The 26726-nt window shown below is 42.2% G+C and overlaps 2 protein-coding genes across 2 annotated transcripts; both read left to right on the top strand.

Moving 5' to 3' along the window:
- The first annotated feature begins 168 nt into the window (after positions 1-168).
- On the top strand, positions 169-19597 carry mTor (serine/threonine-protein kinase Tor). Its single transcript, XM_074105966.1, has 14 exons — positions 169-558; positions 1223-2020; positions 2307-4885; positions 5153-5325; positions 5926-6211; positions 6620-6769; positions 8332-9938; positions 10420-10540; positions 10847-11062; positions 11495-11641; positions 12015-12136; positions 13515-13611; positions 14374-14688; positions 15096-19597. Exons 1-14 carry the CDS (start codon positions 339-341, stop codon positions 15531-15533), a joined length of 7269 nt encoding a protein of 2422 aa, XP_073962067.1. The 5' UTR covers positions 169-338; the 3' UTR covers positions 15534-19597.
- A 2408-nt stretch (positions 19598-22005) lies between these two features.
- LOC141440839 (cytidine deaminase-like) lies at positions 22006-23777 on the top strand. Its single transcript, XM_074105402.1, has 2 exons — positions 22006-22113; positions 23306-23777. The coding sequence occupies exons 1-2, from the start codon at positions 22077-22079 to the stop codon at positions 23725-23727; spliced, it is 459 nt and encodes a 152-aa protein (XP_073961503.1). The 5' UTR covers positions 22006-22076; the 3' UTR covers positions 23728-23777.
- Positions 23778-26726: the final 2949 nt, after the last annotated feature.

Raw genomic sequence — 26726 nt, 5'->3', positions numbered from 1 at the left:
GACGGAACACTACTAGTCTATGATATGAACTGACAGCATCAACAATCGATAATCGGTTCGCATCGCATGTGAACGAATTTATTTTAACGACGACATGATTCAAGTACAACACTAGCCAATTTTTTTTTCTATGAGCTTTGCTTTACTTGTCATTTCAGAGACACAGACTGTCACAGACAGACACTGTCAAAAATACGGCCGAAATATTCAGAGTTTATTTTTATTTTGTTTAGAATTGATTAGGCAGTAAATTAATCCAGGAGTGGATGGATTGGTGCATCTACATAATGGACTAAGCTAATCTGTGATGTAACCGCGTGCATATACTCTTCTCAACCATGTCTAACCAAGTGGTCCAGTTCGTTGCGGGACTGAAGTCTCGCAATGTAGACTTGCAGATAAAGACAGCGCGGGAGCTGTACCACTATGCGAAAACAGAGCTGCGTGAAGTGCCCCAAGATGAGCTAACACAGTTCCTGGATGAATTCAATCACCAAATCTTCGAGATGGTTTCCAGCAGCGATGTGCACGAAAAGAAAGGGGGGGTGCTCGCCATCGGTGCGTATTCACCTTTAGTATTTATTAGGATGTTTTGAAGACCACACAGAACAGTAAAATGCTAAAGATAAAAATAAAAAGGGTCGAAATGTAAACTGATTTTTTAAATCCATATGCTTTTACTTTGGTTATAATCTAAGTACTTTTTTAATTTCCAAATGTAACGAGTGACGCATTTTAGTTTGTCTTGCCGATCTTTGAATAAAGATGTTTGTATTAATATCAGCTGTGACTGTGAGATTTGGACCTAACATTTATTTTATAGCACATTGTAAATTTAAATAATGACCTTTAACCCTTGCCCTAAAAGCCCTGCTAAACATTATCTATATCCTTAAATATGAGGAATTCAAATTATTTTGTATGCTGATGATGATGTCTGTAGCCCTTCAGCAGGAATATATGGGTGAAGACCAAAAAGTTGCACACCGTTAAAGCTGCATTAGCACGATTAATCATACATTTGTATGGATAATTTTCGTGTCACAATGGAAAAAGTTAATGGAAATTATAACTACCTGCTAATGCAGCTTTATCGGTGTGCAACTTTTTGGTATTCACCCATATACTAGTAAGGATAAGTAAGTGGTATTAACTATAAGCCATAGTTGTACAGAATGCCTTTCAAAGAGACAAACTCCATTACTTTGACTTTACATTTCAGTGTGTCTTATTGGAGGTGACTGTGATACAACAAAAACGCGCATAACCAGGTTTGCCAATTACCTTCGGAATCTACTGCCGTCATCTGATGTGGGTGTGATGGAACTAGCAGCTAAGACTGTTGGCAGGCTGGCTACAGTGTCTGGAGTCAAGAGAGCCGAGTATGTCGACTTTGAGGTCAAAAGGGCATTTGAATGGCTCTCGGAAGAAAGGAATGAAGGAAGACGCCACTCTGCAGTACTGCTTCTAAAGGAAATGGCTATTGCTATGCCTACCTACTTCTATCAACAAGTATCAGGGTTTTTTGATCACATACTAATAGCATTGAAAGACCCTAAACCTCAAATCCGGGAAGCTGCTGCAAAAGCCCTAAGAGCTGGTTTTGTAGTAACAACACAGAGAGAAACAGCCAAGCAATCAACAGCAAAGCCCCAGTGGTATATGCAGTGCTATGAAGAAGCTATGCTGTCTTTTGAAGACATACCAACCAAAGAAAAAGGCATCACCAAAGAAGACAGAGTGCATGGGGGACTGCTTATCTTAAATGAATTGCTCCGGTGTTCTAATGCGGCTTGGGAAAAAAAATATACAACTCTTATGCAGAGTCTAGACACACAAAAGGATATTGCTATGTCTGATGATATCATTTTTATAAGTACAAAACTGCACAGTCCATCTGTGAAGAGAGGATATCTATGTGATGGGTTTAAAACGGAAAATGTGACATACCCTGTTTCTATTTATGAGTCAGCTGTATGCAGGACATTGTTGACTGAAAAATTTGAAAAGATTTGTCATGGTAAGATTTTTACACTTAAAACTTTTCCTCATTCAATTTAGGCATTTTACTAACAAAATATAATTTTTCAAATCTTTATTTCATAATCATATTAATTGTACATATCAACGTTTGAAAGGAGAAATTGACTAAGAGACATTTTTTTAAGATATTGAGTTATGTACATGTTCGGAATCAGTGAATTTTTCTCTGTTGTTTGATCTATGTTAAAAAAAATTCACAAAAAATGTTGCTTAACCAATTTCTCCTTTCAACCGTCAGTATTTAAAAAAAAAATATGTTGCAGATGTCATGGCGCAGCGAATGTTAAAAGCCCAAGGGGTGCCTCAAGTTCTTCTCATAATAATCCCGCGGCTGGCTGCATTCAACAAGGAATATTTCCTCAAGAAATATATCAGCTCTACTATGAATTACCTCCTGTCGTCGGTGCGCAGCCGTGAGCGAGACCGCAACATGGCCTTTACCACCATTGGCCTGGTTGCTGCTTCCATTGACAATGAAATCAAAAGCTACATTCCCAGGATAATGGATGTTATCAAACAAGCACTGCCAGTGAGAGATACACAGAGCAAGAAAAGAGTGTACATTGATCCATCCATCTTCGCTTGCATTGCTCTGCTGGGCAGTGCCGTCAAAGATCTGGTAGTAAATGATATCAGGGAGTTGTTAGACGCCATGTTTGCTACTGGTCTTAGCCCGTCTTTGACTATTTGCTTGAAAGAGTTGAGCGAGCATCTACCAGTCCTAAGGGGAGAGATATCAGAAGGGTTACTTAATATGCTCTCCTTGGTGTTAAGGAATAAACCCTTCTTGCACCCAGGTATGCCGAGAAGTTTAGAGCAGCAAATGAGTAATATCAATATAGTCAGTGAGCCGCAAGACACAGCCAGCATTGTCTTGGCTCTGAGAACCCTTGGGACATTTCAATTTGAAGGCAATCACAGTTTACTAACGTTCGTAAGGCGATGCGCCGATCACTTCCTCCAAAGTGATCAGCAGGAGATTAGACTAGAAGCTGTCAAAACTGCTGCTAAACTTTTAGCAGATGCCACTGTGAGGACAATGAAGACTCCCTCTAAAACTCTCACCATCCTGACTGCTGAAGTTGTGGGGAAACTATTAGTGGTGTCAGTGACTGACCCAGAGTATGAAGTGCGCTACTGGGTACTTGAATCTCTCAATGAAATTTTTGACTCTCATTTGGCACAAATAGAAAATTTGAGCTTTTTATTTATTGCTATGAATGATGAGCATTTGGAAATACGCGAGTTAGCTATCTGCTCCGTAGGTCGGCTCAGCACAGTCAACCCGGCGTATGTCATGCCGGGGCTCAGGAAAACCTTGATACAGTTTCTGACTGAACTAGAACACTCGGGAATGAGTCGAAACAAAGAACAGGCGGCAAAAATGTTGGACAATCTAATAAGGCACGCCCCGCGGCTCGTACGACCCTACATGGAAACAATTCTCAATGTTCTTGTGCCGAAATTGAAGGAATCAGAAGCTAACCCTGGCGTCGTGATCAGCGTGCTAAGGGCTATCGGAAATTTGGCCGACGTCAACGGCGACAACAGCGCCCTCAAGAAATGCCTACCGGAAATCTTGTCCATACTTTTGGAGCTGTTATTGGACGCTAGCGCCACCGATAAGAGAAGCATCGCCCTGTGGGCTTTCGGACAATTGATAAGCGCGACAGGCTACGTTGTCACCCCTTATACCCAGTATCCTACTCTCATGGACGTGCTGCTTAACTTTTTGAAAACCGAACAGCAACCTAAAGATAGGAGGGAAACTATTCGCGTTCTCGGTCTGCTGGGCGCGTTGGACCCATACAAGCATAAATTGACGAGAGGACTGATCAACGGAAAGCCAGATTCCAGTCTAGTGCCTGTCGCCGATAGCAAAGCGGATGAAAACAATTTCGATATGACCACAAGTGAGATGCTGGTGAATATGTCTTCACCAGTACTCGACGAGTACTACCCAGCCATCGTGATCTCGACACTGATGAGGATCCTGCGAGACCCCACGCTGCAGCAGCACCACACTAGCGTCGTCCAAGCAGTGACCTTCATCTTCGAATCTTTAGGCATCAAGTGTGTACCATACATATCCCGGGTGACGCCGAGCCTACTGTACGCGGCTCGCGCCTCCGACACCAATTTCCGAGAGTTCCTCTTCACTCAGCTCGCGAGGCTGATCGCGATCGTGAAGCAACACATTCGTAACTATCTGGACAAGATTTTCGATCTCATCAAAGAGTTCTGGACGCCCAACAGTCCGCTGCAGCCCACCTTAATTTTACTGGTGGAACATATCGCGGTGGCTCTCGGATCGGAATTCAAGGTGTATCTGCCTCAACTGATGCCGCAGATACTACGCGTCCTAGCCCACGACACCAGTAAAAACAGAATGGTGACAGAAAAATTGCTGTTCGCTTTGCAGAAGTTTGAAGATAATTTGGATGATTACATGCATTTAGTTATTCCGTCTATTGTGAAGTTATTCGACGCTACCGACTGTCCTATTTCCGTCGCCAAGGTGGCCATGGAAACTGTGGACTATCTCTCAGATTCTTTGAATTATAGCGAGTTGATCTCGAGAATTATCCATCCTTTAGTGCGTAGTATGGACACATGCGCTCCTTTGCGGCCAACAGCGATGGACACTTTATGCGCTTTGATAGTGCAACTGGGCCGCAAATACATGGACTTTATACCGTTGGTGCAAAAGGTGGTCACCAAACACAGGATTCAGCATCAGAACTACGAGCTTCTTATGGCGAAATTGCAGACGAACCCTACACTGTCTGTCGACGACTTCCTGCAGAGCACGCGCCGGAAGCCGCGGAATACTAATCAAGAGGTGATTATATACTTTTTTTTTTATTGATCCCCAAAGCAAATTTTTGACTGTAATTTTAGCTAATCTCTATCTAGCTGAAAAGCTGAGCTTGAGCAAATGCCGGGATACACGAGGCTTGTTTTCAAGCTAGTGTTAGTAAGCTAGAAAGATAACAATGCTCTGGTAGAGAACTATTATTTAAAATGTTAATGAAAAGGTTGTTGGTAAATAATGTGAAGTGAATCTGCAGATTGGGATTGTGTCTTTAAACCCGTTTAACATCATCAGGCACGCATCGTAGTGTGCGACACATCTTCGACGATACGCAAGCTGTTTGTAAACGCACACAACCTCAAGCTGGCGTGGACAGTAAGCAGCCGCGTCTCCAAGGACGACTGGCTCGAGTGGCTGCGGCGGTTCAGCATCGGACTGTTGACTGAGTCACATAGCCCGGCACTGAGGTATTTTTTTATTGTTTCTCTTGCGATCAGCCCTGCTTATAAGTAGATGTGTATTGTGTAAATATGTCATTGAAAATCCACAGTTATTTTACAAACTTAAATGTTTTGGTCTAACATCTGGTAGCATAATAAACGATTACAATACAAAGACTCTTTATTGTACACCAGAAATAGTAAGCGAAACAGATACACAGAGAGAAAATTACAAGGTAAATTAATAGGCGGGGCGGTAGGGACGATTGTGTTGCTTAGATGTTAGATGATGAACTTTGATTCTGTTCGAAACGCATCAACGTATAGTTTAGGTTAGTGTGATGTGTGGGTGTTATTACAGCGTGGAGATGGAGGAGCTGCGTGAACACACGCTGTGGTCGCGGGTTGGCAAAGTAATTGTTTATATAGTTTGTTGTTATGGTCCTTCGCAAAGTAACGTCTAATTCAATAAATTGGATGGTAATTTCAGGTTATTAGTATAATTATTAAATAATCAAAACATGTTGCCTATTGTAGACCCCTGAGATTAGATAAAAATACCCATCCTTTCTTAAGAACCGAGGCATTTTATAATTTCTCTCTAAAAACTAATTCTCATTTCTACAGAGCGTGCCTGGCCCTAGCACACAACTACTCGCAGCTTCTCCGGGACCTTTTCAACGCGGCCTTCGTGTCCTGCTGGACGGAGCTAGAAGACAGCGCGAGAACTGCTCTAAGCCAAGCACTGGAGCAAGCATTGACGGCACCCGATGCCCCGGAGTTGGCACACACCGTGCTGAATCTTGCTGAATTTATGGAGCACTGTGAAGCGGGCGCGCTGCCGATTCCGACGCATTTGCTGGGTGAACGGGCTATGCATTGCCGGGCGTACGCTAAAGCGCTGCATTACAAGGTACGAATAATTTTACTATATTAGAAATATAGAAAAGGATTATTTATAATTATTATTGTTAGCCTTCTCTCTCCTACTGCTGAGGAAAGGCCTCCCCCCGAAGGCCTTCCACTGCTCTCTGTCCACAGCATAGAAGGGCCAGTCCTACCAGAAGTAGTCCAGAGAAGAGGTAGTTTCAAGAAGTCTGAACGGGACTAGAAAAGGATATGTGTATGAAAAATTTCTTTATCGCTATCCCGCGAGAACTATGCGATTTTCCGGAATAAAAACTAGCCTATGTCTTTTCCCGGGACTCAAACTATCTGTATACCGAATTTCATCTAAATCGGTTCAGCAGTTTAGACGTGATGAGGTAACAAACAAAGAGACAAACTTTCGCATTTATAATATTAGTGGGATGTATCGTAGGAGGAGGAGTTCCGCAGCGGCGCGACGTCGCAAGTGGTGGAGGCGCTGATTCACATCAACAACAAGCTGCAGCAAAAGGAGGCGGCCGAGGGACTGCTGGAGCGCGTCATGGCGCAGCGCGAGGCCGGCGACACCAGCCTCCAGGTCCAGGTCAGTCGTGCGAGCGAGTGTGATCACATCAACAGCTGCGGCCGAGGGACTGCTGGAGCGCGTCATGGCGCAGCGCGAGGCCGGCGACACCAGCCTCCAGGTCCAGGTCAGTCGTGCGAGCGAGTGTGATCACATCAACAGCTGCGGCAGAGGGCAGCTGGGAGCGCGTCATGGCGCAGCGCGAGGCCGGCGACACCAGCCTCCAGGTCCAGGTCAGTCGTGCGAGCGAGTGTGATCACATCAACAGCTGCGGCCGAGGGGCAGCTGGAGCGCGTCATGGCGCAGCGCGAGGCCGGCGACACCAGCCTCCAGGTCCAGGTCAGTCGTGCGAGCGAGTGTGATCACATCAACAGCTGCGGCAGAAAGAGGCGACCGAGGGACTGCTGGAGCGCGTCATGGCGCAGCGCGAGGCCGGCGACACCAGCCTCCAGGTCCAGGTCAGTCGTACTCCAAGACAAACTCGAAATATGTTATACCAGACTTTACTCACGGCTTTGCAGGCGTGCTCCAATGATCCGGAAGCAGGCGTGCCGAGAGTTTACTAACTCCAGGTCCCAAAAAAAGACACGTGGATTTACAAGCCATCTACGCCTTTCATGTTTCTAATCGAAATATTGAGATGAAGAAGTAGTTTTTGGCTTTTGTCAACTATCTACTTACCAAATTTCATCCAAATCTGTCCAGCCGTTTTAAGCGTGAAAGCGTAATAAACAAACAAAATATTCACTTTCGCATTTATTATACTATTTATATGCGCTTTATGGACCGGACTGCGTTTTCCTAGAAGCCGCCAAAATTAGGACGGATTAGGTCTATCTGTAGTCATGCCACGTGTACATCGTGCTCTTTTTCTAGAGTAAATGCGCTATAACAAACAGATGAACTGGCGAGGTAATGAAAACATCTGAATACGCACTTATGTGATTAACTTTAAGGTCGTGTTCAGGTATTTATGACCACTTTTTTGATAGATACTAATTTCTTGGCCAATTTTAAGTCAAATGTGAGATTACGAAGAAGTAGTTTTTCGCATTTTTCTACTCTTTACGGTCATAATTGAAAATGAATTAGATGCAAGAAAAACCAGAAAAATATCACTAATCGACCAGGTCCTCGGTATTCCGTGCGTGCTAGCTATAAAATTTCTTAGGCGTTAGTGAGTGCCGAAAAATTTCTCGATGAGTACAAATGCGCTAACGTCACTGCTTAAGTGGCTAAAATGAAACAAACAAGCTGAATGACATGAAATTCGTGTCGGTATGTTGACCAGTAGTACTTAGGTTTTAATTTAAGTCAAAAAATATGTCAAAGTTACGAAGAAAGTAGTGTTCGCATTAAATTTCTACTCTTTACGGTCATAATGTTCTAATTGTCTATACGCTTTTCTTTCATTGTCAAGGATCGGAAACCTAATGCTGATTTACCTAAATTTAGACTTCGGCGTAGGTAATTGAATACTGTGGAGGCCGACTCAACATAATCTTGTTAATAAACCCGGAATTTCGGAATTTAACTAACATAAATAAATATAAACACATACAAATTAAAGTAATTTTGTCCAGGTGCGCTGGTACGAGAAGCTACACAACTGGGAAAAAGCCCTCAACCTGTATGGAGACAAGCTGGTTCACGATGGGAACGACATGGAAGCCTACCTTGGCGAGCTACGCTGTTTCGAAGCGCTCGGCGAGTGGGTCAAGCTGTATAATACGGTTTCCAAGCGGTGGCCACAAATGACCCACGACGAGAAGTTCAAAGCCGCCCGTCTAGCCGCCGCCGCCGCCTGGGGCCTCAACGAGTGGGACTCCATGGCCAAATACGTCAGCTTCCTGCCCGAAAACACCCAAGACGGCGCCTTCTACCGAGCCGTGCTCTCAATACATAACGGAGAATTCGAAATATCCAGGCAGTTCATCGATCAAGCGAGGACTCTTCTAGATTCCGAGCTCACCGCCGTCGCCGGCGAGAGCTATCAAAGAGCCTACGGAGCCCTAGTCAATGCGCAACTCCTCGCCGAACTAGAGGAGGTCATAACCTACAAACTGGTATCGGAAAGAAGGGAGACTATTCGCCAGGCGTGGTGGACGCGGCTGCAGGGCGGCCAGAGGCTCGTCGAGGACTGGCGCAAGATCCTCCAGGTGCGCGGACTCGTGCTGACACCCCACGAAGATATGGCCACGTGGCTTAAATTCGCTTCGTTGTGCCGCAAGAGCGGCGCGCCCCGCCAGGCCCACAGGACGCTGGTGATGCTGTTAGGGACGGACCCGAGTGAGAACACGGAGATGCCACTGCCGACGCACGAGCCGCGCCTGACGCTGGCGTACGCCAAGCACCTGTGGGTGGCGGGCGACAAGCAGCTGGCCTACAACCAGCTGCAGCGCTACGTGCAGTCTGCCGACACCGGCGACGCCGCGCACTGCCGCCTCACCGCGCGCTGCCACCTCAAGCTCGGCGCCTGGTGCGAGAGCCTGCTCGGCATCAACGAGACATCCATCCCAGAAATACTCCGAAACTACTCCTCGGCCACTGTGCTCTCACCAGACTGGTACAAAGCCTGGCACGCGTGGGCTTACATGAACTTCGAGAGCGTACTCTTCCACAAACACCAGGAGCCGAAACCGGAGAACGCGCAGGCCGTGGACCCGGAGTGCGTCCAGCGGTACACGGTCCCCGCCGTCGACGGGTTCTTCAAGTCGATAAATCTTTCCCACGGAAGCTCGCTTCAGGACACCCTTAGATTGTTGACCCTGTGGTTCGACTACGGGCACCATCCAGCGGTTCACGAGGCGCTCGTGGAAGGCATCCGGACGATCGAGATCAACGTGTGGCTCCAGGTCATACCGCAGCTGATCGCCCGGATCGACACGCCGAGAGCTCTAGTCGGGAAATTGATACACTCGTTGCTGATCGACATAGGGAAGTCGCATCCTCAAGCCCTAGTATACCCGTTGACGGTGGCGTCGAAATCGTCGTTCGTGGCGCGGAAGAACGCGGCCAATCAGATTTTGAAGTCCATGTGCACGCATTCGAGCAACCTGGTGAATCAGGCGGCGATGATATCCGAGGAGCTGATCCGCGTGGCCATCCTGTGGCACGAGCAGTGGCACGAGGCGCTGGAAGAGGCCTCGCGTCTGTACTTCACCGAGCACGACGACAAAGCCATGTTCAGGTACGATTACCATACGTCCGAATTGATCCGATGTTGGTCTATACTTGAGAAAATATTAACGTGTTTATTTTGCATATTTGCCAATACGGCTATACTCCCTTTCCCGCTGTTACCCTTGTAAAATGTCTGGCCTTATCCGATGTGCCATGGTGTTGGAACTAGAACTACCGTAAAAATTGGTAATACAAATACACAGTGACATTTTTTAACGCTAATTGGGAGGAAATTAGTCAAAATGCTGAAGATAGGAAGATTTACTGAAAGGAATTGTACATGATTTGTTAACTTTATCATACAAAAAAGTGACATTGTAGTGCTTCGTAATAGGGCCTGATGTAACAGTAGCAGATATGTCCTAACTAGCTTATCTAAAGTGAAAAATGACTTCTTAAATATTTTTGGTGATCTTCCTCCCTGACACCAATGAAAGTCCAGCTATTTTGTCAGGACTTCTATATTGATATGACAACCATATATTCAGGACGTTGGAGCCTCTGCACGCTATGCTGGAGCGCGGCCCGCAGACCATGAAAGAGGTATCCTTCAGCCAGGCGTATGGCCGCGATCTCAACGAGGCGCAGGGCTGGTGCAATCGGTACAATGTAAGTTTATCGCCACACGTTGTTGACGTTAGATCAAAGGTTTATTGGGTTAATTTTTTTATAAGGTTTATGGGTCAAAACCGACGATGGGGTAATTGCGATTTTTTTAACGAGGTGATTTTTTCTGCTTAGTGGTTGTTTATATCGATGTCTAATGATATTAAAGGCTTAAGGCTTCTATCACTATACAGCTGGACTGTATAACCGGGTAAAAAAAAGTCGCAGTACACCATAGTCGCTTTTACCCCCCTCCCCAATCGATGATTTGCTGTAGGTGGAGTTCATTGTGTTAACTTTTTTTTTAAGGAAACCCGTTCAACTCGCGACCTGAACCAAGCATGGGACCTCTACTACCACGTATTCCGTCGCATCAGCCGGCAGCTGCCGCAGTTGACTTCACTAGAGCTGCAATACGTGAGCCCGCGGCTGCTGAACTGCCGCGACCTGCAGCTGGCAGTGCCGGGCTCCTACGTGCCCGACCAGCCGCTCATACGCATCGCGCTCATACAGAGCAGCCTGCAGGTCAGTCCGCGTCTACTGCGCAGTGACGTCACTGCAACAGTACGTGAGCCCGCGTACGTGGGACAATTGACACCAATTGATCAAATCCCATACTAAGCAAAATACATCTGTATGTGTCAGTCATCGGGAGTTTCAGTTCCATATTAATTGTCAAACACTCGGTGCCCTGGTGCCATAAATCGGGCAACTGAAAGCATAGTTTCCTAGAAGAATGAATAAAGACCAATTTAACCGACTCCAAAAAACCATGAAAATAAATTTAAAAAAAAAACGAAAAGTATTTAAAAAGTGTTTAATTTTCTACCACTGGCTCAGCACGAGCTGGCAGGAGTGGACCTTAGTCATATGACTGATGGTAATCTTGGTATATACCCAGTATACATAGTAATTTATCACGGTACAGTATAACGGAGCAAATGACGTCGTTCCCAGGTGATAACATCGAAGCAGCGGCCGCGGCGGCTGTGCGTGCGCGGTTCTAACGGCAAAGACTACATGTTTCTACTGAAGGGACACGAGGATTTGCGGCAGGACGAACGGGTCATGCAACTGTTCGGGCTTGTCAACACCCTGTTACAGGTAAGAGTGCCAGACCTTCACTATAGTTAGTATAAAGGCTGAAAGTTTTTTTGTATGTATTAGAAAAATTTAATATTGCTTCTGATACTTAGCGACTGTTGAAAGTTCGCAACACTCATGTGATTATTAAAAACTTTGTTTTACCAAATTTCAAGTGAGTCCGATTATTGGAAACGACAACTTTTTCGCCCAAACCCAAATTTGAGTAATAAAACAAACCGAAGTCACAATCCAGGTACCGAAGGTTTAATTTGCAACTATATTTTATTTTATTCCAGATAGTCTTTTTTTTAATGTAGAGAAATATTAGTTGAAAATGTTCATTCAAACTATATCTTTGATACATGTAAACTAATACAATGTAAACCTTCAGGCGGACCCAGACACGTTCCGAAGAGACCTGGCTATCCAGCGCTATGCTGTCATACCGCTGTCCACCAACAGCGGTCTGATCGGCTGGGTGCCGCACTGTGACACGCTGCACTCCCTCATCAGGTTCGTACCTTGCCAGAGCTGCTATAAGAGACCTGGCCATCCAGCGCTACGCAGTGGTCCCGCTGTCACCAACAGCGGTCTTATCGGCTGGGTGCCGCACTGTGACACGCTGCACTCCCTCATCAGGTTCGTACCTTGCCAGAGCTGCTATAAGAGACCTGGCAATCCAGCGCTACGCAGTGATTCCGCTGTCACCAACAGCGGTCTGATCGGGTGGGTGCCGCACTGTGACACGCTGCACTCCCTCATCAGGTTCGTATCTTGCCAGAGCTGCTATAAGAGACCTGGCAATCCAGCGCTACGCAGTGATCCCGCTGTCACCAACAGCGGTCTGATCGGCTGGGTGCCGCACTGTGACACGCTGCACTCCCTCATCAGGTTCGTACCTTGCCAGAGCTGCTATAAGAGACCTGGCCATCCAGCGCTACGCAGTGATCCCGCTGTCACCAACAGCGGTCTGATCGGCTGGGTGCCGCACTGTGACACGCTGCACTCCCTCATCAGGTTCGTACCTTGCCAGAGCTGCTATAAGAGACCTGGCCATCCAGCGCTACGCAGTGATCCCGCTGTCACCAACAGCGGTCTGATCGGCTGGGTGCCGCACTGTGACACGCTGCACTCCCTCATCAGGTTCGTACCTTGCCAGAGCTGCTATAAGAGACCTGGCCATCCAGCGCTACGCAGTGATCCCGCTGTCACCAACAGCGGTCTGATCGGGGTGCCGCACTGTGACACGCTGCACTCCCTCATCAGGTTCGTACCTTGCCAGAGCTGCTATAAGAGACCTGGCCATCCAGCGCTACGCAGTGATCCCGCTGTCACCAACAGCGGTCTGATCGGCTGGGTGCCGCACTGTGACACGCTGCACTCCCTCATCAGGTTCGTACCTTGCCAGAGCTGCTATAAGAGACCTGGCCATCCAGCGCTACGCAGTGATCCCGCTGTCACCAACAGCGGTCTGATCGGCTGGGTGCCGCACTGTGACACGCTGCACTCCCTCATCAGGTTCGTACCTTGCCAGAGCTGCTATAAGAGACCTGGCCATCCAGCGCTACGCAGTGATCCCGCTGTCACCAACAGCGGTCTGATCGGCTGGGTGCCGCACTGTGACACGCTGCACTCCCTCATCAGGTTCGTACCTTGCCAGAGCTGCTATAAGAGACCTGGCCATCCAGCGCTACACAGTGCGTGCGGCGGGTGTGGCCACGTTAAGCCGCGCGATGTACTTTTGTCCGTAGTGAACGTACTTGTTCTCTTTTACTATGGTTGCACGCTAATTCTGTCGTCATTCTAACCAGAATGATGGACTCAAGATCTCCTTTCTTTATATTTTGGTGTCTATATTCTTATTGTGTTGAATAAAGATTATTTGTATCAGGGACTATAGAGAGAAGAGGAAGTGCCTGCTCAATATTGAGCACAGGATCATGCAGCGGATGGCGTCGGACTTGGAAAAGCTGATGTTGATGCAGAAGGTAATTTAGACGTCACTTAACAGACTATATTGTCTGACGCAATTGGAATCGTAATCGTTTTCACCGCTTCTTTCTGTCATGTGGTTTAGGACGAAGGTAGAAAGAGATGGTTATTGCAATTGCGAACATTAGAGTGTTAGACAATACGGACACTGGCTAGACCAGTTAAATACAAATCTACTACAGATTGAATGGCAATTGAGGATGTCTATTTCGTTACAATGTAGTAAATCGAAACTATTTTGAGATAAAAGCTTTTTAAATAATTTCCCACAGTTATTTAATGAATTTAAGATATAAAAAGTAATGAATAACCTCCATTTGACTTTGATAATATCTGTGACGTAGACGGTCCAAGTTTTACTTTATTTTATGCAAATTAGAATTCCAACACAATTTACACGTGGATTACGCTACAAATTCGATTTGGACCCACAATCTGACATAATATACCACTTTGATAGTGGTAGTGTCATTTTTTTATCTTGGTTACAAGACCTCTAATACAAGTCCTTATTACTTGTTTTGAAACTGTGGTGAAGTGACAGTTTGTGCACAAACAAAAATACGAAGTGAATTAATTGATTCAGACGTTACTTTGCGGAGGTCCATATCAGCGTACTGCAATGATTTACCTTGCTTGTCTGCTAAAACCGTGCACCACAGCTACGTTTGTTCGACACATAATTTTGTGTTTTAACGGAGAAGCATTAGTGTAGTTCATACGAAGCGAAATTAAAAAAAAATCCTCCCTAACTCTAGGTGGAAGTATTCGAGCACGCTCTCGAGCATACAGCGGGCGACGACCTCGCCAAACTGCTCTGGCTGAAGAGTCCCTCCTCTGAGGTGTGGTTCGAGCGGCGCACCAACTACACCCGCTCTCTGGCCGTCATGAGCATGGTCGGCTACATCCTGGGGCTCGGAGACAGGCACCCTTCTAACATTATGTTGGACAGAGTGACGGGCAAGTTCCTGCATATAGACTTCGGCGACTGCTTCGAAGTGGCCGTCACTAGGGACAAGTTCCCGGAGAAGATTCCGTTCAGGTTGACACGGATGCTCATCAATGCTATGGAGGTGAGTGATGCAATAATTATGCAGTAAACTGACAGTGAAAGCTGTCAGGCAACTAGCCTAGCATCGTGAGGTCCGTTTGACACAGACATTCGCAAGCAACACTGGTACAGTCAGCAGCAGAAGTGGATGAGCGGTTACGGTTGTTAAAAATGATCTACACACGACTCTACTGCTAAGGTAATAAGAAAGTGTTTAGGTCATTTTGGGCATCACAACTGCGCACCTACTTCTGCTGCTAACTGTACGCCAAACGGACCTAACGATACTAACGCCATCTAACGACATTTCGCTGGTAAAAAACCGTTATTCAATCAGCAAGTTCTGCATTGGTGGGTATTGTCAAGTATAAAAGTTGCAAAACCAATTAAATACTACGTTATAACAACGTGCCATACTATTGGCCACAGGTAACGGGCATCGAGGGCACATACCGGCGCACGTGCGAGTCCGTAATGGAGGTACTCCATCGACACAAGGACAGCGTGATGGCGGTACTCGAAGCGTTCGTATACGACCCCCTTCTCAACTGGCGGCTCATCGACGCGGGGCGCCGCTCCCGCGCAGACCCGGATGTCGCCACTGACTCGGGGTCGCCCCTCCCGAGCCGCACCCGCCCCGTAGCCCCACACATAGGCCCCTATGAAAACATAGAGCCGGCAGAGACTAATCTCAACATGCGGGCGCTCGGCATCGTCAATCGCGTCCGCGACAAGCTTACAGGGCGTGACTTTCCCCATATAGATGAGATCGTCACCGTGCAAAAACAAGTGGAGCTGCTGATCCAACAAGCTACCAGCAATGAAAATCTATGCCAGTGCTACGTCGGCTGGTGTCCGTTCTGGTAACCTATTGTGCCTAAAAGTTCCTTTGATATTTTTTTATTGAACAAGGTGCCATTGCCATTTATTAATCGTATAGAATTAAGGTATTTTTATTTGTAAGCCAATCAATGTTGCGTTAAGCTCATTACGAAAACGTATGAGTTTGCTGGTGTTCTTTTGTCGCGTACAATAATTAAAGGCATTGTCAGACAACGGAAATTTAACAATAGCGAAACGATCTATGTAAATGTCGCTAAGACTTATTTATTACTACAGCACCCAATCAAATTAATTAATTTTATATTCTTTCAAATCGCAACATTAATCTGATTACTTTTTTTTCTTATTAGAAATTCCGTTGTGCGACAATGCGCAGTTCCGTCTTGTACTTTTGTACGTTTATTTTACTTTGTGTCGCATGACCGTACTATGCCAAAGTTTTTTTTAATTCCCGTTCCATCTCAATTGGTCGGTCCTTTGACCAATTAGTCTTAATCCAAGGAGGTTGTCTGAGAGCACTGACTGACATTGAAATATCCTCATTCCCAGCATTGCTTTTACGTATACATTATATAGGTCTTTATTTTTTCTTATTTATTGAGGCGTAGTGCGCTATATTTACTCAAAAAATATTGCTACAGATCGATTTACAAGAGCTGGCACGGATTAATGGAATGAGTGAATGATAATGTCTGTGTGGAACACAAAATTATTAAATACAGATTGATTCAATTGGTGATAATCGTGTTATAACAATTAGAGGTTCCTGTATGAGAACGGCACTAACACAGTGAGAAGTGACATTACTTTCGTGCCAAGTCTATTAAATTGACATATAAGTGTACTACTTTGTAATTTAAAACCTCAAATAATGCTTAAGACAACACAAAGTAACGCACCGAAAATTATTATTACTAACTCACTTTTTTTACGAGTTGGGTTTAAGTTATTTCAGAATAACTTTCGTACTTGTTAAGATTTATGTATATCTTAAATGACATATTTTAAGAAACAAATCCTGTGTCTCACAAATGTCACTTTTGATTTTTTCATCATTTTCATTGTGTGGCGTTTTGCTGTATATTGTCTACTAATTTACTTGTCGTTAAAACACTTATTTTTAAAGCAAATTATATGAAATTGTTGTGATACTACTTAGCTATGTAAGTCGAGATATCATATTTGATATTTAGATAGTTATAATATGTTTTATCTTTAATATAGGTGAAAAATTATGGAAGAGATCTGACTACTTACATGTATATTCTACACAAAAAAAGGTTAAGTTAACAAGTAACAGCCACACATATTTTTGCCAGTAGATATTTTAGAATCCTCATTCTCTTTGTGCCATTGTAATTCTTGGCATTGTTTTTTTCTTCCTTCCGTGCATCCCCACAATTTCCCGTTCGTCATCCAAACTAAGGAGTTCCCTTCCTTGAGTTTTCACCTATATTAAATATGTGTATAGTCACTAGGTTTATATTTTTACCACGGTAATTAATTTTAAGGTTTTTCAGTTGTTGGAAACCGGTGGTCCCATCTGTTTTTTAGCGTAGCTGTACATACTGTTACCGAAACTTGACTCTTTTGGAATTCATGACTCAGGAACCACCTAATTACATAAATATTTACCATCCGTGACACTATAGCACCCACAAATATTTATAATGATTTGTTTAATGCTTAATTCCCTCATTCTTGGTGTCGTTAATTTTGTAAAAGAATTGACAGTTGACAACATTTAACGTCGTACTAATATCTTACATGCGAAAGTTTGCGAGCGTTTGTGCCTGTTACGCTTTAGCGTTAAAACGGCTGAATAGATTTAGATAAAATGCAGCTATCTAAGGCCCTGCGTTCTTGGAAATAACATAGGCTATATTTTGTTCCGATATTCCCACGGCATCAGGATTTACGAATGTAAAATCTCGAAACCTCTACTCTGCTACATCTAAAAACGCTAAAATCTTTGCACGGAAGGATTTTCTTGAAAGGATTTCCTATGGAAACTTTGTAAAATACCGTGATTTCAATTCAACTACCAGACAATGGTTCGCGTCAGCAAAGCCAAGATAAAGGCAAGTTTTATTATAAAACATGTATATTAGGTACATACAACCGTTAAAAATGTAACGATCCTCTTTATGGTGACCGTACTGGAAAGATTTAGTTTTAATCTCATGTTTTAATGCATGGTCTGATCACCCTAAAATACATGTTTTAAAGTTTTAATAATAACTAGAGGTTACTTGCAACTTTACCTTCTAAAAATTCGTATATCGCTGTTCAACGGAAACTAGGTTAGCAATTTTCCGGAATAAAATCTATCCTATGTGTTTATTTATCCAGGTTACAATGTAAACCATCTGTATATTTATCGGGCGCGGAACAAATAAACAAACTTACTTTTTCATTTATAATGTTAGTTAAGATTTCGAGTACCTAAGGTTAACGTTACCACACAATTTATTAAAACTAATACCACCGACACAATGACAGCTATCATTCTAACTTTATCATTTTATTTTATTACATATTTTCGGCAAACAAAAACAAAACCTACTTACTTACTTTATTATAGGTTAAAAAAATATTTGTTGTCTTCTGTCAAGCTCGACTGGCGTTGCTAGATGAAATATGAATTGTACCGTGTCACTTTAACCAACAACAGATTTTAATTACAACCAGAGGCCGTATTGTCTAACGTTTCTTACACTCACAATCACAATCAAATGACAGTTTTTGTATGCGAAAACTGTCATTTGGTCGAGATCGCGAGGGTCAGAAACGTTTCGCAATAGACCCTCAGAGGCAGTATTGCCTAACGTTTCTGACGCTTGCGATCGCAATCAAATGACAGATTTTGCATGTAAAAACTGTCATTTGGTCGAGATCGCGAGGGTCAGAAACGTGAGGCATATACGGCCTCAGGTTAGGAGAGAAATGACTTGCGTAAATCAAGAGAAATGTACTACAGAACCAAACCAACTGAATCGAGACCCAATAGAACCTTTTCACAGAAATGAAGTGACATGGCATTACCCGAAAAATTAAATCATTATGACGCTTACTATGAGAACGTACTACGGTGGGTCAATTTCAATATATTTTTAATAGCCTCGAGCAAACTTCAAGTACTAGCTCTACACAACGCGCTTGCATTATTTCGACACTCCTTACAACCGGACCGTGACAATACGACCGGTGGAGCGGCGAGCATACCTATAGCTGGAACTAGACATACATGTACTCATAGCTTCGACGTTTTTTTGTTCAAGTAAAGTCGATTTGTTATGAAAACCACTCTGAATAGCGACTGTTGCTTAATTATCGCAAACTGTATGACGTTCGTCGCTTGTCACCGCGCGCACTGAGTTGTACGTTGTACCAGGCATTCAGTTTTGTCAAATGCGCGGCCCGGGCAAGCGAGTGGACGCGGCGGATTGTCATTTCATTCTGAAATGTGTTTCACCTGTGTTGGTTGTTTATTATTATTTTATCGGTAAAAATAATTAACGATTTTATATATTTTTTCAATTGTTGGAAAACAGAATTATAGCTTTCATGCTTCTATCTATCATATTTGCATGAAGTTGACCAACAGTCGCCATGAGATATTTCGGAATGGCCAGGGTGGTAAAAAATATCGGAACATGCGCTATATTATCAAGACATTAGAGTTCATGTTACGGTATTTTTGATCAGCTTGGCTGCACCGAAATATCTGATAGCGACTGTACGAGCGCCAGTTTTTGAGTACCTAATAATATGCAAGCAACGAACATGTGTAACGCGGGGCGTTTATGGTAGTTGCATGTGCTGCCAGCAGGGCTACTACGAAACTCTAAACTCGTACTGTAGGTAACTCTGAGGCGTTGCATTCGAAGACATACCTCACTCACCCTCCGGGTTGCCTAACGAAAATGTTGGCTACACGCTACTGGTGTAGAGCAAAGTACCTTGAGCTTGAAATCTGACTCAATGCTGTATAGAAAATAAGTTTATGTTTACAACCTACTGCGTTAGATGTTACTATGCCTAGTCTAGTTAAGATATAATATTATAAATAAACGATCTAAACGATATTAATTATTTTATTGCACGAATGAATTGAATGATATTGACAAATTTCCATGTGTGCATCACAGAATTATTATATTTATAATCGTGTTTTTAGACGATCTAGCTAGTGTCATAGCTCATACATAACCGCTCGAATGCTGTGTAAAATTAAAAAAAAAACTGTTTTGTAAGTTCTTAGCTGTAAGTATTAATGGACAGGGTCCTTACAAAAACAGCTGAACAAATCTATAAATTAATCTACAAATTTTATTACAACTGGTTTATATACATTTTATATACTTCGCCTGAATATTAAACCTATTTTAAATTCTGTTAAACAGACACTTTCACTACAAAAGTGGTTGCTCGCTCCACTAAGCCACCCAACACTAGGGAGGGTCGTGTAAGTGGTATTCCATAGTTTCATAAGAACACTCGGTTTCTCTTACTATCTTTTTCCAAATATCTTCTAACTTTCCTTTTTTGCGGCTTCAATGTCATCGATGGATAGTTTTTGAAGGTCACATTCGTGTTATAACTTATGTTCTTGTATCCACTTTTTCTGTTTTATTTCTTTTAAAATTCCTTTTTTTTTTTAATCTTCGAATTTTTGGTTAGATTTGAATGTCAGCAGAGTATTTTCTGCGAAACGAACCCTTCCCCTGTACAAGCATGAACCGCTATCAGAAGTCATTTTGAAAACGAAATAAAAAAACATTGCAATATAAATAATGTTTGTCGACATGTGACACCAATGTAGCGAATAATGATTTGCCATCGTAATTTGTCGCAAAAGTTCGTATATCTTGCTTTCTCAACTAGCTTACTGAAGTTTACGGAAGCTGATTGAGAAAGAAAGATAAATATGAACTTATACGATTACCTACTAGTGTCCTTGCTATTGTATTCTACGTGTCCTTGCTAAAGTATGTGAAGCATTGTATATCTACTTTCACCTACATATTACTTACGCAGGAAATAATAATGTGAGTATTTTCGTAATGAAAAAGACCAGTTAAAACCTTTGAATAATAATTTAGTACCTAAAGCTGTACCTATACCTTAGTGGGTTCCCAAGCAAAGATCGTGGGTTAAAATTCGGGCTCGCAATGATTTTTATGCAATTCATGTGCCAGTTAACATTTGAAATTTACCCAGAGCTTTTCACTAAGCAGTTTTATGATGTGTGTGTCCCTATCTAATACATACAGCCTAAGTTTTCTCATTATGAAAAGGGCCATTTGCCCACCAATGGGACGTATAGGGATAGGCTAGAGACGACGAATGCCGTATTTATTATCATGCAGTCAAGTGTCAAGACTTTTACTGTATTCAAATTATCTTTTAACGATCGCGTTGACGTTGAGTTTTTTTATCGTTGGCTTGTAAATATTAGCATATATACATACCTATATAATTTTACTGAGCATTCGTTATCCATGCACGGAAATAAAATTAACTCTATTAAATTAATTCCTTAATATATAATCCTATTATTATATTATTAAATATCCTATTATATGGTCTATATGTACCTATAGATCATATTAAGGAATTATTGACCCCGTACAATACTTTCCAACTACAGTTGGCGTCTTATACTAGGCCCAATTTTTATTGTTGTTTTTTTTTTTTTTTTTTCATTTCGAGTTCCTCATTTTATACTAAATTTTCAGTTTAGTTACGAAATTTCCATACCTACATTTTGTGTAACTCAATGGAAAGATTTGTGAAATTGGGCTTACCATAGTCAGAATAAGCAAATTTACCAATTCACCAAATTGCATTGAAATGAAAGATATCGACAAGAAAATAAAAATTGGCCCATTATCGAGCAAGCACGGGCCTAATAATATCTAGTATCTGAATATTACCGCACGGCTTACTAAGGTAGAGCATTTGTCTTATCGAAAAAACGGAAAAGAAGATGCTGAATTTATTATAGTAACAGTACTCGTTGAAAAGAAATAATAATCGTGAAATAGTTAACCATTTTTCAAATTAATTAAAAGTTCCGTACCTAATAATAGTGTCAAAGTATTCTTAGTAGAAAATTTCATAAATTTCGAGTGATATGTTTTAACAATTCATAAGGTAAAAACGCGTGTTTCTTTTCGGGATGGCTGTTTTACACGCATCGCTAAAGGGTCACGGAATTGCAAGGTAATTAAAATTTCATGATACTTTCGGATTCTTTCTCCTTACGATATATAGTACAGTCAAGGAATTTAATTCATGGGCCACCATGGAACCTTTTCAAAGGAAAAGTCTTTACGACTTTCCTTGTTAATTAATGCGATGTCACTATGATGTTTACTGTGAAATGGTTCCATGGTGGCCAATGAATTAAACTCCTTGACCGTACCTAGTACTTGCTTACTTTAAATCACATCAGACAATGCGCCAGATTGTTGGCCTTAATCAATTGCTCGGCGCTCAGTTCGTCGCAGGCCGCCGACAGCTCCGCACGCGCACTGCCCGCCGCCACAAACGCACGCTGCCATGGACAACTTCGAAGTAGTAGAGTTCAATTCTTTAAGTAAGTCCATATTCTCTTCTAAACATCCTGACATACCCATATAATACGCAAGAAAATATCCTACTTTTATGAACTGATACACCGATAAACCTAGCAATAAATTTTTGATCGAATTTCACGTAGTTTTATAGAAGTTCCATGAATCAGATGTGATGTCGCTAAAAACATGACAGCTATTTATGCTCGTCCTTAGTAAGCTAATTTTAGACGAAACTATAAATACGTTAATGCGTTATTAAAATCAGACTTGCTGTTTGAGATTGCAAAAATACGACTTTAAATTCGGTTAAGGCTACACGCACTCAATAGTGTTTTCATTGTTATGAATAAAAGTATTACAAACGCAGTGAATATTTGATGTGTTTTTACATTTTATCACACAATTATTATTGATACAGCTTTTGCCCGCGTGGAATTCGGTTATCGCGCGCTGTTCCCTCGGGAACTGTGCTTTTTTCCGAATAAAAATGGCCTATGTCACTCTCGGGCCCATAAACTATCTCTATGCCAAAAATCACGTCGATCCGTCGCTTCGTTACGGCGTAAAAGACGGACAAACATACACACAAACACACACTTTCGCATTTATAATATTAGTATGGATTAAGAAGACCACTGATCATTCATTTATCTAGTCATCAATAGATCAAGGAAGGGAACGGGCGGGCCTTCATCGATCATTCGTAAACATGTTTGTAGCAGCGAACCTAACAACGGGTGACAAAACTGTGACCACACAAATCGCCCTTTGTTTTATCTCGACATATAATTTTAATCAATAAAATTAATCCTATCACTAGTGACCTTGTGGAATGTCAATTAATATGTCCGTTATTATCAACTTGGTCTAGATAAGTCAACGTAGCTAACCTAAAGGGACAGATAGAGAAGGACACTGTTCGCGCACTCTTCCTTCCGCAAGGTGTACTTGTTTGCATTGAATGTAGTGATATTTTTTTTTCATCAATAGGTAATTGAATACGAGTATGTTTATATTAAAAAAAATACGCATTGTTGTAAACTTTACGGCTATTTGTTTGTAGAAATAGAATCTATACTATAACTTAACCTTTATGTCATTATTAGATTGAAAATAAAGTTACACATCGCGCTGCGTAAACAAAATGAAAAATTATGGAGCGTAACAAATGGATTTTGAAAGAAAAGTCTTTATCAACTCCTTTTGTTACAGGTGAAACCGTTCAGAGTTTAATCAAAGAAGCGGTAGAGATTCGCAAGAACGCGTACGTCCCGTACTCCAACTTCGCGGTGGGAGCGGCCATTCTCACGGAGAAGGATTCCAAGGTGTACACGGGGTGCAACATAGAAAATGCGGCGTTAGCGCCGACCATTTGCGCGGAGCGGGCGGCCCTGCCTAAAGCGGTTTGCGATGGTTATTTGAACTTCAAAATGGTGGCAGTGGTAGCCCACCAGCAGAACTTCACTGCGCCTTGTGGCTTCTGCCGTCAATCCCTCAGCGAGTTCGTATCTTCAGATGGCGACACAGACATTTTCCTGAGCCGACCGACGATGGACCAAGTTCTGTGCACCAAACTATCTAAATTACTACCGCTTTCGTTCATAAGCTACAAAAAGGACAGTGTTACGTCGTAATAAAATCGTGTACATTATGTAGTTTCAATAATAAACATAATAAAGATATATTTCTGCGTTAGAATTATTTTTAACTCCATTAGTTACCTTAATTTATTTTAAACAAGAATGACTAAAACGACGGTCGCATGGGATCATAAAATACTTCTAAATAATTTATGAGACCACAAAATTTTGATGCGAGTATATACGTAATTATGGCTAAACCTGAGTAGTCATTTTGGACGCCACTATTACGTCGATGATGCTACAATACCGCGTAACTAAGAATATATAATGCCGCGTAACTTACTTAAAGTGAAAAATTCGAGATTTCGCTGCTGGTATATACAGGGTGTCTGGCGATCGGGCAGGGTGTATAAACACAAAGACATTAGTCCGATACGCGGCATTGCATTATCATCGATGGTTAGCATGTACAGTCGAGCAAATAGAATTATGACCCAGGGTGGAATACCTTTGTGCTACTAATGTCATGCTTACATCTCATACTTTTGTCAAGGAAATCATAGTGAAATTGATTATTAAAAGGTTCCACCCTGGGTCATGGACTTTATTCGCTGTGTGCGAACAGTTCCTACAATTTGTAATTGTTGTTGATAGCTAACGGTATTTGGATCAGGAAATTGTCCGTATTATAACACTTAATTCCCAGGCCCAGCATTATTTTTCTGTTATGTTTATGTTGTATGTGTTTTCGCGTCTGTAGAAATTTTAAAAAAATATACCTAGTTGGCGGCGCCACCATCGCAATAAAACGGCAACACCACTTCATGATCTAACTAAGGAATCCCCTCGAATGAGTCATACGAAAACACTCGTTCATTGCTTTGACTGTAAATCGATTCACAGAGCACTACAATAGGCAATAAGCTGTACAATGGGACACTGGGTTGGGTATACATGATCATGCATTGCTAGGCCACAATACTCAAAGTAGCGCGATTCTATTGAAGTCAACGAATCATCAACATTTTCAAAAATATCTAACAATTAAACAAAAAATTTGCAAAAAAGTTATCAAAATGACAAATAGATTTGAATAACTCGAATGTTCATACATAGGATGCAGTGAAATTTGAATCATGTAGCTAAAGACATAAGGTTTATTATATAACAGTTACACGAGCTAAGTAACATTCGCGCAATTTCTTCAAAACCAAAGAAAAACAAGGCAACTCTTCGCATTTCTTGATCCTCGCAGGTTACCAGATAGGTATTATCGTACTGACTGTAGTTCATTACATGATAGATTGTAATTTTTTAACATTTCTTACGATTTTCCAATGACCTAGACCTACTAAAATATACATAATTTATTCTAAATTACGTTTACTTTTCAAATGCGGATGTATAGAAATTGGCAGTAAAACAAATTTATACTTTCAACAGGTTCATATTCAAATTCAACACTATTGCTTACAATGTTTAATGTAATTTACAATACAAAATTAACTAACAATCAAAGACACATCCAACCAATGCATATACATATGCGCTTTATAGTGATAGTTACCTGCCACACTACATCTCTCGACCCTAAATTCACTCATGAGTAAGAGCTCTTATGAGTCCGAAACATGTCGAACCATTACATTTGCATACAAAATAAAACTATTTGTTTCAATTGGATGCGTCTTTGTTTGTATCACTGTCCATAATTAAGTGCTCAGTAATGATCGGCCAGATGCAGGCGTTTGTGCGTTGCGTTTTTTTAAACTCGATAGTTATGGTGCAGGTACAGTCAGCAACAAAGATATGAATACAGCCAAAGTGCAAAAAATATGTATAGGTGCTTTGGGGTAATTCCACGTGGATTTTTGATGAGTTGACATGACGTTTGTAATTTCGTTAATTACTCCGAGTTGGTACATTATATTTAAAGTCTTAGGATATTTCTGTCGTTTCCACTAATCTATCTTATATACTGTATAAAAAGTTTCTAAATATGATCGATTTATGGAAATATTGGTAATTCAAAAACTAGTTACTTATTTTTTTTGCACAGGGGCTATTTCGGAATATAGCGGGGTTTATTCTGCGTGTTATTGAAAGGTGGACTTTATTATAATTTGGCTCAAGATTCATATTTCTTTTTAGGCTAAAATTACCCCATTCATTTTTATTTTTTATTTCGTTAGTAATATCCATAGTTACAGAGTTTTTCAATCTCTGTATTCCGAAATAACCCCACAAACGCAATGTGGTTCTCAAAATTTGCCGCAAAGAATATTAAATCTACATAAATTATAGACAAAGTGGATTAGTTACACCATTTATAACTCGAGAACAGCTGGACAGATTATTATGATTTTTGATGTGTGGAGAGTTTGTCTCCGCCCCGAATAGCAGAATAGGGGGAGAGGAGCGAAGCCGCGGGAATATACTAGTAAGTATATAAAACAATTAGCCGAAGACGAAACGGAAGCCGTGGTGGCCTAGTGGCAAGCCGTGGTGGCCTAGTGGTTTGACCTATCGCCTCTCAAACAGAGGGTCGTGGGTTCAAACCCCGGCTCGCACCTCTGAGTTTTTCGAAATTCATGTGCGGAATTACATTTGAAATTTACCACGAGCTTTGCGGTGAAGGAAAACATCGTGAGGAAACCTGCACAAACCTGCGAAGAAATTCAATGGTGCGTGTGAAGTTCCCAATCCGCACTGGGCCACGTGGGAACTATGGCCCAAGCCCTCTTGTTCTGAGGAGGCCTGTGCCCAGCAGTGGGACGTATATAGGCTGGGATGATATAAAACAATTAGAAATGCCATGTCACTTTTATATTTTGAACTAGCTTTTACCCGCGGCTACGCTCGCGTGAACCATAAACATTTCAATGAAACAAGCAATCAAGCAAGCATGCTAGCAAGCATTTAAGCAATCATTTAAGCTAGCTTGCGAGCAAGTATGCAAGCAAGCAAGCAAGCAAGCATGCAAGCAAACATTTAAGCAAGCTTGCAAGTGAGCATGCTTCGCTCGCGTGAACCATAATCATTTCAAAGAA

The sequence above is a fragment of the Choristoneura fumiferana genome, chromosome 23 (genome assembly GCF_025370935.1).
Source record: "Choristoneura fumiferana chromosome 23, NRCan_CFum_1, whole genome shotgun sequence".
NCBI classification, from domain to species: Eukaryota; Metazoa; Arthropoda; class Insecta; order Lepidoptera; family Tortricidae; genus Choristoneura; species Choristoneura fumiferana.
Note: the sequence above shows the minus strand (reverse complement) of the source record. Positions and strands in the feature narration are given on the sequence as shown.